At 39.2% G+C, this 14,961-nt stretch overlaps 1 protein-coding gene across 5 annotated transcripts in view; it reads left to right on the top strand.

Annotated features, from left to right (window-relative positions):
- The first annotated feature begins 3,663 nt into the window (after positions 1-3,663).
- pkn3 (protein kinase N3) overlaps positions 3,664-14,961 on the top strand; it is a 21,677-nt gene continuing 10,379 nt past the window's right edge. For 4 of the 5 annotated variants that reach the window (XR_006924355.1, XR_006924356.1, XR_006924357.1 and 1 more), the window contains exons 1-8: positions 3,664-3,968; positions 5,778-6,054; positions 7,838-7,992; positions 10,674-10,803; positions 11,241-11,392; positions 11,737-11,953; positions 12,330-12,512; positions 12,699-12,808. Coding sequence is in view for 2 of the 5 variants with exons in the window: in XM_046838956.1 (XP_046694912.1) it covers positions 3,948-3,968; positions 5,778-6,054; positions 7,838-7,992; positions 10,674-10,803; positions 11,241-11,392; positions 11,737-11,953; positions 12,330-12,512; positions 12,699-12,808 (1,245 nt within the window). In the remaining 3 variants the exon portion in view is untranslated. Of the gene's footprint in view, positions 3,969-5,777; positions 6,055-7,837; positions 7,993-9,077; positions 9,412-10,673; positions 10,804-11,240; positions 11,393-11,736; positions 11,954-12,329; positions 12,513-12,698; positions 12,809-14,961 lie in introns of those variants that run through there. The other variant, XM_046838957.1, reaches the window with a different exon arrangement.

The following is a 14,961-nucleotide window of genomic DNA, read 5'->3' on the forward strand; positions in this document are numbered from 1 at the left end:
ACGTACTCCGAGGTGCTGCCGACGTAACGACGTACGCGTACGCGGCATACGTTGTAAACAAACGAGCGTGGCGCGCGTGCGTGTGTCGATGGGACTGTTTGGAGTTTGCTTTCTCCAGAGCTGGTATTTGACTGACGCTCGTCAATCGCGTAATAATCAAAATAGCAGAAATTGGCAGGAGGATTAGCGAGTTGCTGGATATTTAAAATGAAATAATACAGCAATCATCATTAATATGTATTAATTTGAAACGTTTATACGTGTGTGTGTGTGTGTGTGTGTGTGTGTTTATATATGCAGCATATTATTTTTTTTTTAACGTTGCAACATTTTGCAGGGCTCAGTTGTGAAAATGTTTGTTTATACTCCCATCTAGTGGCGACAGTGATGATTTAAACCTTTTCTTCTTCTTTTTTCGGCTTCTCCCATTAGAGGTCGCCACAGCGAATCAGTCGTCTCCATAACCCCTGTCCTTTACATCTGCCTCTTTCAAACCAACTACCTGCATGTCTTCCCTCACCACAACCATAAACCTCCTCCTTGGCCTTCCTCTTTTCCTCCTTCCTGCCAGGTCCATCCTGAGCATTCTTCTACCAATATACCTCATGTCCCTCCTCTTCAACCAATATACCCAATGTCCAAATCTTAATCGTGCCTCCCGCACTTTGTTTCCAAAACGTCTGACATGCACGGTCCCTCTAATAAACTTGTTTCTAATCCTGTCCATCGTTGTCACTCCCAATGAAAATCTCAGCATCTTCAGGTCTGCTACCTCCAGACTCCACCTCCTGTCTTTTAGTCAATGCCACTGTCTCTAAACCATACAACACTGCAGGTTTCACCACAGTCCTATAAACTTTCCCTTTTACTCTTGCAGATACTCTTCTATCACAAATCACTCCTGCCACTCTTCTCCACCCACTCCACCCTGCCTGCACTCTTTTCTTCACTTCTCTAACACACTCTCTAGTACTTTGCACTGGTGACCCCAGGTACTTAAACTCCTCCACCTTCACCACCTCTTCTCCCTGCAAACACCACTCCACTGCCCTCCCTCTCATTTACACACATGTACTCTGTCCTACTCCTACTGACTTTCATTCCCCTTCTCTCCAGCATAACTCCAGCTCTCCAAGCTCTTCTCAACCTGATCCCTACTCTCACCACAAACAACAATATCATCCACAAACATCATAGTCCACAGAGATTCCTGTCTGACCTTGTCTGTCAACCTGTCTATCACCACTGTAAACAGTAAAGGGCTCAGAGTCGATCCTTGATGCAATTCCACCTCCACCTTAAAACAGTCTGTCGTTTCTACTGCACACTTCACTGCTGTCACACTCTCCTCATACATGTCCTGCACAAACACACAATGCAACTCCTTCTGACCTTCTCTATACTTCTCCATCAACATTCTCAAAGCAAATAAGGCATCTGTGGTGATCTTCCTTGGCATGAAACTGTTGGTCACAGATGGTCACCTCTTCTCTCAGCCTGGCTTCCACTACTCTCTCACATAACTTTATGGTGTGAACATTAAGTTTTCATTGTTTCCCTTATTCAATCTTTATAAATAAATAAATAAATAAATAAATAAATAGAAAATACAGACTCTGTGGTCTACTTAACTAATGCAGTTATTTTTCAGTTAATTTTACTTCAAACTAGAAAGTTAAATGTATTGTACAATAAGAAACAATCCAATTTATTGTACAATAGAGTTCAATGCTAACAGCTATTAAGTGACCTCTAATGAAAAACATAAAGCTGTTAATTCCTTTTCAAAAAAATTTCCAAATGGCATATGTCTTTTTTTTCCTTTTCAGGCATGCTTTGGGCATCTCTGACTAATTAGAAAAATATTAGATTAATCAGATTAATTAGAAAAATAGAACTCAACAAATATTAAGCACATTAGTCAAATATGTACATACATAATATTAATACAAATACATCATATTAATACAACTTCTGAAAGCTTTCGATTCCTAACGTTCTACTCTCAGGAGACAAACCAAAAAAAAAGCACTTATATTTGAAGTCCCGTGATCAAATCTACGATAATTCACTACTTAATAAATCTGCAGAACACATTGTGACACATCACAGAGCCCACTTTGAGAGTCACTCAGTTAATCAGGTTTCCACATGATTAATACAGTGTGTAATATAAACTACACAGTGCTGAATTTATACTTTCAACTGGACACAAATGAACGCTTAGAATGAAACACAGTATGTTTCAAACAAATGCGTTCAACTTGAGAATCTTTTTTGAGCATCAGTAAGATCTGTGGTGGAGATCCTGTTTCTGTATTTATGCATTCTGCCTTCATTTCAGCATTTTAATAAGTGCTCATTAATAGAAAAATGAAAGACAGAATAAGTTTTAACAGAAAACTACAAAACTCTCTTGGTAGTATTGCAAAATGCATGTATGAAATTGTTTTAGTGCTGGAAAGAAACCATTGGTGTGACTGGAACTGAGTAAATATTAGCTTTCCTGATAACAGAAAACAAAGCACAGGGAATAACTAAAAACCTAATACAGCATTTCACTATAAAACTCAAGACTATAGACCGCTTTATAGAGTACTGGTTCTATTAGTCTATAACTTGCAACAGCTTTGTGTTGCGTGCTGTGGTATGGTACGTGAGCAATGAGGCACTGAAAGTAAAAATGGCTTAAAAGTTATAAATGGATTTGAAATATTTGGTTTGAGATTGGGTGAAATTTTAGTCCTCGAAACTGATTCTCAAGACTAATTAACAGAATTGGCTTCAAACTTTACACTTCAGTCTGAGAAAAGGAACACAAAAATTGAAAGACTACAGTCAAAAATTGTGAAGTGCATGTAACCACATTTTGTTGTTTGTAAAGGTATGTAACCACATATATTTTTGTATAGATATCACGCATTTGGCAACCCAGATTAAGTGACTGTTACCACCCTACATTTTAATAATTTTCATCATCAGTATATTCCAGTATTTAGCATTTTTTCTTACATTTAGTATTCAATCCTCTTCTAATTTGCCAGTGATCAAATAATCATTTATAGTTACTTTTAATGTTGTGGAACTTCCATAGAAAATGTAGGTTCTGAATGAATCACTGAGGGAATGTTTTCACTTCTTCACCAGCCTCTCTTTTTTTTTTTTCTTGAAGGAAAAAAAATGCAGAAACAAGAAAGTTGTGTGTTCTATAAGGGGAAAATCCTGCTGACTGTTCAAAGTACTGATACTTTACACCACAAACAACTATACATTTTAAATAGACATTCACTTACAGAAAACTTTACTATATAAAATGTTTTTCTTTCTTACATAATAACACGTTATTTTATACATGGTGGATGTTTTGCATAATGTAATAATGTGTTATCTTTTTGAAAAACATATAGTTTTAATAATTTATAAATTGTAAAATTTTATATCAATAATAATAATAATAATAATAATAATAATAATAATAATAATAAACCTTTAATAAACCTGTGATTTGAACTACTGCACTGGCTGTTATAGAAATAAACACTTTGTGACTTGATCACAGTTGCCAATAATAGCCAATAATAATAGTTTTCATTAGTTTGTTTTGTGATTGACAGGTGCAGCAGCCAATCGTTGTTCAGGGAGGCGTCAGTGGAATTTCAAACTTCAGGAAAACGGAAAGAAGGGGAAAAAGTTTCCGACGCGCCGGTAACAATCTGTCAGTCAGTTGTAGAATTCCGTCGGCGAGTGGAGCTGCTGCTGGGTGGGGATGCATGAGCGAGAGTTTCCATTGTGCTCGTAGGGTTTTATTAAATATACAATTTAAAAGCTTAATCGACATGTTTGGTGCGGCGTTGGTTGGTTAGGTTTCTCACTGTTAGTGAATCTGTTCGGTTCAGTCTTTCAAACTAGAACCTGCTTTACCTGGCGCTTTTTTTCTTTAAATCCAAATGGCGGGTGTGACACTTCAGGTAAGAATCATTAACCTGATTTGTGTGTGTGTGTGTGTGTGTGTGTGTGTGTGTGTGTGTGTGTGTGTGTGTGTGTGTGTGTGTGTATATATGTTCATATAAGTATTAACGTTGACTAGCATGCTGGGCAGAGTTTGTTTACCAAGTTTATATTAACTCCAGGGTCAAACTCTAATACACTATATTTGCCTTATTACATTTATAAATAATACATCTAGAAGTTAGACAAATATTATGCATTCATTTTGACGAGTATTTCTTCCTTTATTAGAAATAATCAGTTGAAGCAAATCTGAACTCAGTTGTGATCTCATGGTGTGTTATATTTGTGTAATGTGACCTGTTGTTGTTTTGTTTTTTTATTTGTTTTTTTTGGACATAATATTATATCGATTGAATATCATAGAATATTTTTTTCTTTGGCCCAGGATTGCACCTGGAACCTGGACTGAATTTATTACAGTTTATATATTTATAAATATGAAAAATAAAGAGCGGTAATGGGAAATGGATGAAACTTTTTTTCCAGTCATTTTGGTCGGATTTATGAGGACTTGGTGCACACACAGTGAATGTGATCATATGATTATGTGATACACTGTTTTATATCAAACACTGTCCTTCTTTTTATGCTGACTGTATTCTTACAGTAGTCATTTCATGGCTTGTTGTATTTATCATGTACTAGTCATTATTAAGGGCTTCTGAGTTTCAGGTTCAGCAGGTTTAACCAGCACTGGCTTCTTCTTGTGCAGCTTGTTCTTGCTTTCTAACCTTCTCCCTTGAGTCAAATGGACTCCATGTTCAACCTGGGCTTTGTTTCTATTAACCGTCTATCTCTTAATAGTGTTTAAACGCATTAAAGCAATAATTTATTATTAAAAAATAAAATAAAAAATTTCATCTGTTGTGGTTTGAGAAATAGTTAAATTCGATTAATTAATTAAATCAGGTTTATAATTTTTTTATGACATTCACCTTATTAGTATACATTATGGTTTCTTGGGCACCTTTAATACACTTCGGTTATGTCTACTGCATAAACGTCAGTGTGTTCTTACAGTAACTGAGTGTAGTGAAGCATTGCATGGATTCCAAACCATGTCTTTGGGGAACACAGTGTATTCTGTACTATAGTAATGTTCAGTGATATGAAAATTGTTGTAAATGATCTCACACTACGTTGTCATTGAGGGATATTGCTGTAAGTCTTTTGCAAAATTGACTAATTGCGTTACAAGTCTATCAACCTGCCTATCAGCTGTTCAACAAATACTTATCTTTGTTAAGTTCCCGTTCACCATGTGTGAAGTCCAAAGACTTATTATGCACCAAAAAGCGAACTGCCACAAGCATGTATAGATACACAGTGGAAAATAATTAACTGTGCCCAATTAATATTTTTCTAGTCAGGGCAATTAATGACCAGATTTTTAGCGTCAAGATTTGTATATCAAATTTGTTTAGTTTGAATGTACTTTGTGTTAGCAGATATCTTGATTTGTAGCAGAAAATCGAATAAATATCCTTTAATTAAAATAATTGTATGGCAGTTAGTGAGCAATAGAAAGGACATGTTGGTCCACTGAGTAATACAAACCAGCATATTATTATAATTATTTCCATTTTCACGCATGTACATGGAGGTGTGTTTAAATGTGAGAAGACAGTCAGCAGTTAGCATTGATCGTAGGCTTTATCTGTGACTGCACTAAGATTACTTGACTTAGAACTCTAGGACAAGAAGCGTATTCAGCATGTCTGAAATATTCGGTGTCAACGATTTTGCTTTGTAACACCATTTTATAGGGTGGCTGCTTGCGGGGTTTGCCAGAGGGTGACTTGCTTGACCCAGTGTTCCAGCAGCGACTAGAAGATGCCCGTGCCCTGCTCAGGCAAGAGATACAACGAGAGCTGAAGATCAAGGAGGCAGCAGAGCGGCTGCGGCGTGCCGTCACCAACAAAAAGAGTGCAGCTGATGTGGAGGGTCAATTACGTGCTTCCACTCGCAAACTGGAGCAGCTTCACTGGGAGCTTCAGGAGCTGAATGCACGAGCTATGGCTACTGAGAGAGAGACCCCCGCAGGTGAGATGATGAGTATGATATTGCATTTTTTAAAGTCTTAGAGGAGGAGCCAGTGTTGCAAATAACCAACCTTCATTTTCGAAGGACAGTTCAAAAACAGTGTGCTGGTACCAGTTTTTAAGAATAAGGGAAATGTGCAGACCTGCAGTAACTACAGGGGAATAAAGTTGATCAGTCACACCATGAAGTTATGGGAAAGAGTAGTGGAAGCCAGGCTGTGAGCAGCAGTATGGTTTCATGCTGAGGAAGATCACCACAGATGGATTATTTGCTTTGAGAATGTTGATAGAGAAGTATAGAGAAGGTCAGAAGGAGTTGCATTGTGTGTTTGTGGATTTAGAGAACACGTACGACAGGGTGCCGAGAGGGGAGTTGTGGTACTGTATGAGAAAGTCATGTGTGTCAGAGAAGTATGTGAGGGTGGTGCAGGACATGTATGAGGACAGTGTGACAGCAGTGAAATGTGCAGTAGGAACGACAGATTGTTTTACATTGGAGGTGGGACTGCATCAAGGATTGACTCTGAGCCCTTTCCTGTTTACAGTGGTGATGGACAGGTTGACGGACGAGGTAAGGAATCTCTGTGGACTATGATGTTTGTGGATGATATTATTTGTGCTGAGAGTAGGGATCAGGTTAAGAAGAGCCTGGAGAGCTGAAGGTACGCGCTGGAGAGAAGAGGAATGAAAGTCAGTAGGAGTAAAACAGTACGTGTGTGAATGAGACAGAGGGCAGTGGAGTGGTGCGGTTGCACGGAAGAAGAGGTGGAGAAGGTGGAGGAGTTTAGGTACCTGGGTTCAACAGTGCAAAGTAATGGAGTGTGTGTGGAGAAGTGAAGAAAAGAGTGCAAGCAGGGTGAAGTGGGTGGAGAAGAGTGACAGGAGTGATTTGTGATAGGGAAAAGTTTATAGGACTGTGGTGAGACCTGCGATGTTGAATGGTTTAGAGACCGTGGCATTGACTAAAAAACAGGAGGTGGAGCTGGAGGTAGCAGAGCTGAAGATGTTGAAGTGTTCGTTAGGAGTGATGGTGATGGACAGGATTAGAAATGAGTTTATTAGAGGGACAGCGCATGTAGGTCGTTTTGGAGACAAGGTGAGGGAGGTGAGACTGAGATGGTTTGGACATGTGCAGAGGAGGGACATGGGGTATATTGGTAGAAGAATGCTGAGGATGGAGATACCAGGAAGGAGGAAAAGAGGAAGGCCAAGGAGGAGGTTTATGGATGTGGTGAGGGAAGACATGCAGGTTTGAAAAGGCAGATGTAGAGGATAGTGGGTATGGAAACGGATGATCTGCTGTGGTGACCCTTAATGGGAGAAGCAGAAAGAAGAAGATAATTTCTGTGACTTTACTGAATTGTTTCCTGGTGTTATACAATTAGCTGGAATATTTTTGGTTGACATACTGAGCCTATTTAATAAACACCACCACTTGAGGAATCGGAATAAATATCAGACAGTCATTGCTGTATACTGGTTAGTGTGTCATGACCCAATTTCTCTGCTTGAAACTTCATATGTCTCAGAACCAAACAACTGTTTGAGCTTGTATTTATTTGATGTCTGTCCTGTTGTTGTTGTTGTTTAAATGACTTATCAGTACCCACCCCAGGGGATAACAAAAGCAATACTCCTTTAATGCATTTATAATTCAGGGGATGTTTTGAATACAAAGTTATATTGATCTAATCAAATTGTTGGTGTTGCTTAGGGCTCAGTCATTATTAATTTTACAATTTCTTGAGAATAGCATTCCTTGGCTGTCCCCCCTACCCCCCCAGATACTGCCATTTCTCCAGACCCATGCCACTGGGAGGACTCTACATCTCCTCTGGGCAGTCGCATTCGCACCCTAAAGAAGCAGCTCAACATGGAGCTGAAGGTGAAGCAAGGAGCTGAGAACATCATCCAGATGTATGCCAGCTGTTCAGTTAAGGTGAGGAGATCCTGCAGCTCTCCTGTTGAAACCATTCAGCAGCACATACTCATTCTTTAGATTATCAACTCTGGGCCAGTGTTAGACATTTGTATATTTTAGTATGTTCATTTTTTCTGATTTGATAGATGTATTTTATGGTCCCAATGGTCCTGGGCCTTGAAAGTTTGACTTGGTCTATTCTTACTGGAGTTTTGAAATCTAAAGAAAATTTGTAAGCAATAAAATGCCATAAATTTAAGGGGGGGGGAAATCAATTCGTGTTCTACATTTTGCTGTGGTAGAAAATTGTCTTAATAAAGGGTGATGGCTACAATAAGGTTTTCATGGGTTACCATGGCAACAAAAGTTTATTCTACCATTTTAAATAAGATTGTGGCTATTTCTGGACCACCGTTTTTTCAATTTCTATGTGATATTCAACACAGTTTTATATTTAGAATCTTTGTAAAAAAAAAAAAATGTTTTGTTTTAATCACCTACAATGAATTGCATTGTTTTTTGTGTTTTTTTTGCTCCTTTTTGGGAAAAGCACTTTGCATGCAAATATAAGCATTCTGTTCATTTACCATAACTGGCTGGACCAGGCCTGTAAGTTTTGTTCCTGAAAACCTACTGCTTCAAATTTTGATTGCTGTAAGTCTCCTCCTACTCTATTTCTTAAAAGGTTTTCTACATACCCTCCTTTAAACTGATGACCTCTAGTACACCAGAGATTGTGCTTTGCCATTCCTGACTCCCTTTTCTCCTGCTGTTGCTACTGCTGCCTTCTTAGTACTAAATGTCGCAGCAGGCTCTGATTTATGCCTCCACTGCCATCCTGGAAGCATGCAGCACTGAGTTCTGAGCCTCTGTCTCTCTTTCTTTCTTACACACGCACACCTTTAACACGTAGCTCCTGTCCTGGGCCTGGCGACAGCATCGGGCCATGTGACTCCGAACCAACCAATGCTGTAGCTCTCGAGTGTGGGCTAGCCAAGCTGAAGAGAACAGCAGTAGCACCAGCATACTGCTTTATAACTCCAGAGAAGAGAGTGAGAGGGGTGGGAGTGAGAAGAGAAGGAGTGAGGGACATCGCTTAATAGAACAGGCAGTTTGAATGAGGAAGGGAGGGAGGGAGGAATAGAAAGAGAGGCAGTAAGATGCAAGGACACTAAACAATAAGAAGAAGGTGAGGGATGGCTTTTAAAGCAGTGATGTCGGATAAGATGAGAACTTAGCACCTTGGCTCCAGGCACAAATAAGCCCAACAGCATGATTGGGTTCGACTAGGGGTGATAGAAGGACCCCACCAGCAGGAGACAACATCTGATGGGGAGAGTGAAGGAAAAAGGAGATGCCATTCAGCAGTCTCAAAGTCCACCAAAGATGACTGATGAGCTGTTAAACTGCCTAGAAAGGGGGAGAGCGCTATGGACGGTAGTGGTGTTTTGTATTTTTTTATGCAGTGTTTACATGCCTGTCAGTTTGGACCTGCTTTATTTATTTATTTATTTATTTATTTATTTATTTATTTATTTACATTACACATGTAAAAAAAAATTTGTTGAACTTTTCACCAAAATGTAAATGTTCTTGTATATTTTTTTATTATTTTGTGTCTATTCTGACCTCCAGACAAATGTTTTACCTCCTGCATGAAATACAATTGCAATCTCTTCCATTCCATTCATTCCAGAAATGCACGTAAAATTGCTGAAAAGGCAGTGAAGGACATGCACCATCCATCACATATTTCAAAACATAGCTTTATTTGCTCGAGGCTTTGGATTACAGCAAATGAAGGCACCGTCCTGAGCCAAAAAGACGAATGTTGCATTCGTTGTTTGATCATTGTTTACATTGGCTTTGCCTAAAGCTGCATTTTGTAATAGTTCAAACACTGCCCTCTATATATAATGCATTCCAAACAGTGCGTGCGTGTCATTTGAGCTGGGATTTTCACATTATTTGTTCACTTTAAATTGGTTTTGTCTGCAAATTGCCCTTTTTGACCTTTCTCATTTCGTTTCATTATGTTATTAAAATGTGTCTATTGTTAATTATCATGGCTAATAAAACTTTGCTGTCAGAGTTGTTAGTAACACATGTGGTTGGGTTTTCTAGATACCTGGTTGTCTGTATGAATAGAATAGAATAGAATAAAATAGCCTTTATTTGTAACATATACATTACAGCACAGTGAAATTTTGTTCTTCGCATATCCCAGCTTGCTTGAAAGCTGGGGTCAGAGCGCAGGGTCGGCCATGATACAGTGCCCCTGGAGCACAGAGGGTTAAGGGCCTTGCTCAAGGGCCCAAGAGTGGCAGCTTGGCGATACCAGGGCTTGAACCCCCGACCTTCCGATCAGTAATCCAGCGCCTTAACCACTGGAGCTACCACTCCCCCAACTGGAGCTACGATCATAGAAAGTAATAGGAAGCTATAAAAGGTCACAGCAGAGCTACTGTCCTGTTTGCCATCATATTTTGGGAGAAAGCATCATTCTATGCTTTCTGATCTAATATTTTTCTCTCTCCTGTTTAGGCTTTCTTTTTGTACTTCTGCTTCTTCTTTCTCTCTCATTCTTTCTCTCACCCCTGTTTACTGATTGATCTTCGTCCATGTCCATCTCCCTCTCCCTCTTTTACTTTCCTGTGGCTTTATCTTCCTTTTACTTACCTGCCATTCTCTCACTTCAGGACCGAAAGATGCTGTCCACAGCCCAGCAGATGCTGCAGGATAGTAGGACCAAAATCGAGCTGCTGCGCATGCAAATTGTTAAAGTGGCTCAGGCCAGAGATGGTGAACGAGAAGCCTCAGAAACAGTTGGTGAGCACAGACAGTCAAAAACGGTCCATTTCTGTACAGGTTTATACTCTCAAAGTTTTTTTGCCCAATTTTAAATCAAAGACACATCTCACAAATTGTAAAAGAAATCTTTATATCGGTCAAAGTACTGAATTGCTCATGTTATTATATAATACATTATTACCAACAGCTTACCAAGTCTCAAGCAGCTATTTCTGTGTTTATGTTTACTCCATTTTCTGCATAAGCCTGCATCACACTGCTCAGTCGTGTAAGCAGAACATAGTAATTTTCTTTAATCACAGGTCTCCTCTGAGAGCATCTTTTATTGTATAATCTGACATGGTGAAAACATGTTTCACAGTCTGGTATGGAATTGAGACAAATATATATATTTTTTTAGACTCATTTTAAAAAAAAAAAAAAGAAAGAGAAAACAACGGGCTTTGCATTTTCAGGGCGGCCTTCTGAGACCATCAGCCCCCTGGAGCTGAGGATGGAAGAGCTTCGGCATCACCTAAGGATCGAGGCTGCAGTGGCCGAAGGGGCCAAAAACGTGGTGAGGCAGCTTGGAGGCCGTCGCGTTCAAGACCGCCGTGCACTGGCTGAGGTGTGACCTTTTTAAAAAATTGAAGGTCTTTTATTTGTTTGGCTAAGCAAATTTAAGGTTCCTGCATGCAGTTATGTTTACATATGCAGTTGGACTGCTGGGCACAAAAAGCTCTGTGTGGTTGTGTATTTATCACGTCCAGTATTCTGTAAACAGTCATGCGTCGTTCCAATATATTATAATTTAAATAATTGTGAAAATGTATTCCATTTATTTACTTATGAATTTATAATTTATTTAAGTGAGATATATTTTTTTTAGGGTAGGACTGTAATTTGCTTTTTTTTCTGCCCAATTTATCTTTTTGGAGTCTCTAATGCATTGTCATTTAAAAATGTGTTCAGGCTCAAGCTAGTCTCCAGGAGTCCTCCCAGAAGCTGGATCTTCTGCGTCTGTCTCTGGAGCGGAGGCTCATGGAGCTACCTGCAGATCACCCCAAACGAGCTGACATTAAAGAGGAGCTGACTGTGGGGGCCTCGCCCATCCTGGGCCTGCAGAGAGACCGCCATCACTCCTCGTCTGCCTCCTCATCTTCGTTCTTTAAACCTGCCAGTCTTACAGGTATCGTTTTTTATCTTCACCAAGTTCTCGGCAGGGTCAGCCATGATACAGCGCCCCTAGAGCACAGAGGGTTAAGGGCCTTGCTCAAGGGCCCAAGAGTAGCAATGTGTCGATTTCACAGAAGTTCTTGCGTAATTAATTTCTAAACCATCTCAAAAATGTTACCGCATCACACAGTTATACAGAACGGTCACATCTGTACAAAGAAAGAGTTAAAGATTCCTCTTATTTGAGCATTATTGTTTGACTTTTGATTTCAGAATTTTTTTTTTATTAATATAAACACAAGCAATATCTTACAATTCATTGCAGATGCAGTAATGATTGACTTTGTGTGACTGCATTTGCTGAGCATGGTTTATGTGTGTTTGTGTAGGTCGGCTGGAAGTCAGATTAATGGGCTGTCAGGATCTGTTGGAATCCGTGCCAGGCCGCTGTCGCGTGGCCTGTGCTTCCTCCTCCCCCAGCAGCCCCTCAGAAGCCAAGTCCCTCAGAATGAGGACCGGCCTGTCTACACGTAGCACCAATGGCAAGATGACCAAAACCGACGAACTTTGCAGTAGGTCTCATTATCATACTGATAAAACCACTTCAAGGCATAACCAGATTTTAACCTTTTTGGGAACTTTGAAAGATCAGCTTTTGTAACTTGTAAATCTGATTAATTTACTGTGGCCGTATTGAGTTGATTTTAGTGCATTTGTTGTTTGAAATGGGGAAAATGTAGTGTGTGTTTTCACCACAGCGGAAATCAGTGCAGTTTTGAAGGTGGATAACCGAATGGTGGGTCGCACACACTGGCGGCCTGTGGGCAAGGAAGCCTGGGACCAAAGCTTCACCATCGAACTGGAGAGGGTTTGTGAAACAAATGATGCATTTGATATTTATTTGCTTGTTTAGGGAATTGATGCATTGGACGTAAAGTCCGCCAGCTTTGTCTTAAATTCTGACCAGGAATTGTTTATTATTTGTTATTACCCTATGCATACCCATTGTCCTTTTTGTTTCATAATAGAAATTCAACCTAATAGTTCTAATCATTTTTGGAACAAAATAGAATGCAATTTTCAGGGAAGGAGAGACAAACAAAATGCTTTTATATGCCTTTGAAGTCAGCAGTTTCCTCAAGTATTGATTTGTGTGCCGTAGATGAATCAGAAATGGTGTGTATGTATGTATATGTATGTGTGTGTGTGTGTATATATATATATATATATATATATATATATATATATATATATATATATATATATATATATATATATATATATATACATATATATATATATATATATATATATATATATATATATATATATATATATATATATATATATACATATATATATATATACACACACACACACATACACACACACACACACAGGAGATCAAAATTAGAGAACAATTTATAAACAATTGAACAATTCCGAAATAATGTCATCTTCACTGCTCAACTGTTGAAGGAGTTTTTGTCCTGTCTATATCATGCAACGAGAAAACCTTTTCCACAAAATAAGGCATTTCCAAAAAAAAAAAACATTATTTTCACTGACTCTGCAAGATGGTGGGCCGTTCTAAAGTGACTAAAAGCCCCCGGCAGCAGGTTGTCCAGATGAAGGCCAAAGGGATGACCCTCTCAGCCATAGCAAAACAAGTTGGTCGTTCCAAATCTGTGATTTCAAGAATATTGACTCTTTACATCACAAACTCATTCAAGTCCACCGAGAAGGCTGATCGTCCATGGAAGACAAATACAAGAGAGGACAGGATACTGCGGAGGATCTCAATGGACAATCGTTTCCACACTGCAGCTGGAATTGCTCACTAGTTCAGCGCTGAACAGGGTAAGGATCTGTCTCGTCATACAGTGTCTCGACATTTAAGAGCATTTGGACTGAAAGCCCACTCTGCAGTGACCAAACCTCTCATTAGCAGAAAGAATCAAAAGGCTAGACTAAGCTATGCTGAGGAGCATGTTGTGTGGACGGAGGAGAACTGGCCCAAAGTTCACTTCAGTGATGAAAGCAAGTTTAATTTATTTGGGTCCGATGGGAAACATTATTTTCGGTGACAAACTGGAGAAAGACTGAACCCAAAGTGTGTAAAGAAGTCAGTGAAAAGTGGAGGAGGAAGTGTCATGGTTTGGGGCATGTTTTCTGCAGCAGGAGTTGGGCCTCTTATACAGCTACATGGCAGAGTAAATGCAAATGTTTATCAGAACCTTCTTCAACAACATATGGTTCCTTCCATACGTTCATCACCCAATCAGCCTGCAGTGTTCATGCAGGACAACGCTCCATGTCACACAGCAAAACGGGTGAAGCAGTTCCTTGAAACTGAAAACATTGAAATAATGACATGGCCTGCTCAGAGTCCTGATCTCAACCCAATAGAGAACCTCTGGAAAATCCTTGGCGACAAAGTTATGGCCAAGAAACCCACTACAGTCACCGAACTGTGGAGGAGACTGGAAGAAGAGTGGACCAAAATCACACCAGAGCAGTGTGAAAGACTAGTGCTGTCCTGTGGCCGCAGATGTGCTGAAGTCATTCAGAGCAGAGGCCTGTACACTTCCTACTAATTGCTGACTGCTGTAACCTTCAGAAAATTTTGTTGTAATCTTTTTCCATGCTACAGTCATTGTTCTCTAATTTTGATCAGTGTGTTTTCTGCAAAATAATGTTTTTTAAATGCCTTAGTTATTTTGTGGAAAAGGTGTTCTGGTAGCATGATATAGACAGGACAAAAACTCCTTCAACTGTTGAGCAGTGAAGATGACATTATTTTAGAATTGTTCAATTGTTTATAAATTGTTCTCTAATTTTAATCTCCAGTGTGTGTGTGTGTGTATATATATATATATATATATATATATATATATATATATATATATATATATATATATATATAATTATACACACTGATTAGACAACTCCTCAGTTTAAGTTGCTTAGAACCACTGGCTTCCTCCAAGACGAACAAAACCAGCCAGTGCAACTTTTTTA

The sequence above is a fragment of the Silurus meridionalis genome, chromosome 25 (genome assembly GCF_014805685.1).
Source record: "Silurus meridionalis isolate SWU-2019-XX chromosome 25, ASM1480568v1, whole genome shotgun sequence".
NCBI lineage: Eukaryota > Metazoa > Chordata > Actinopteri > Siluriformes > Siluridae > Silurus > Silurus meridionalis.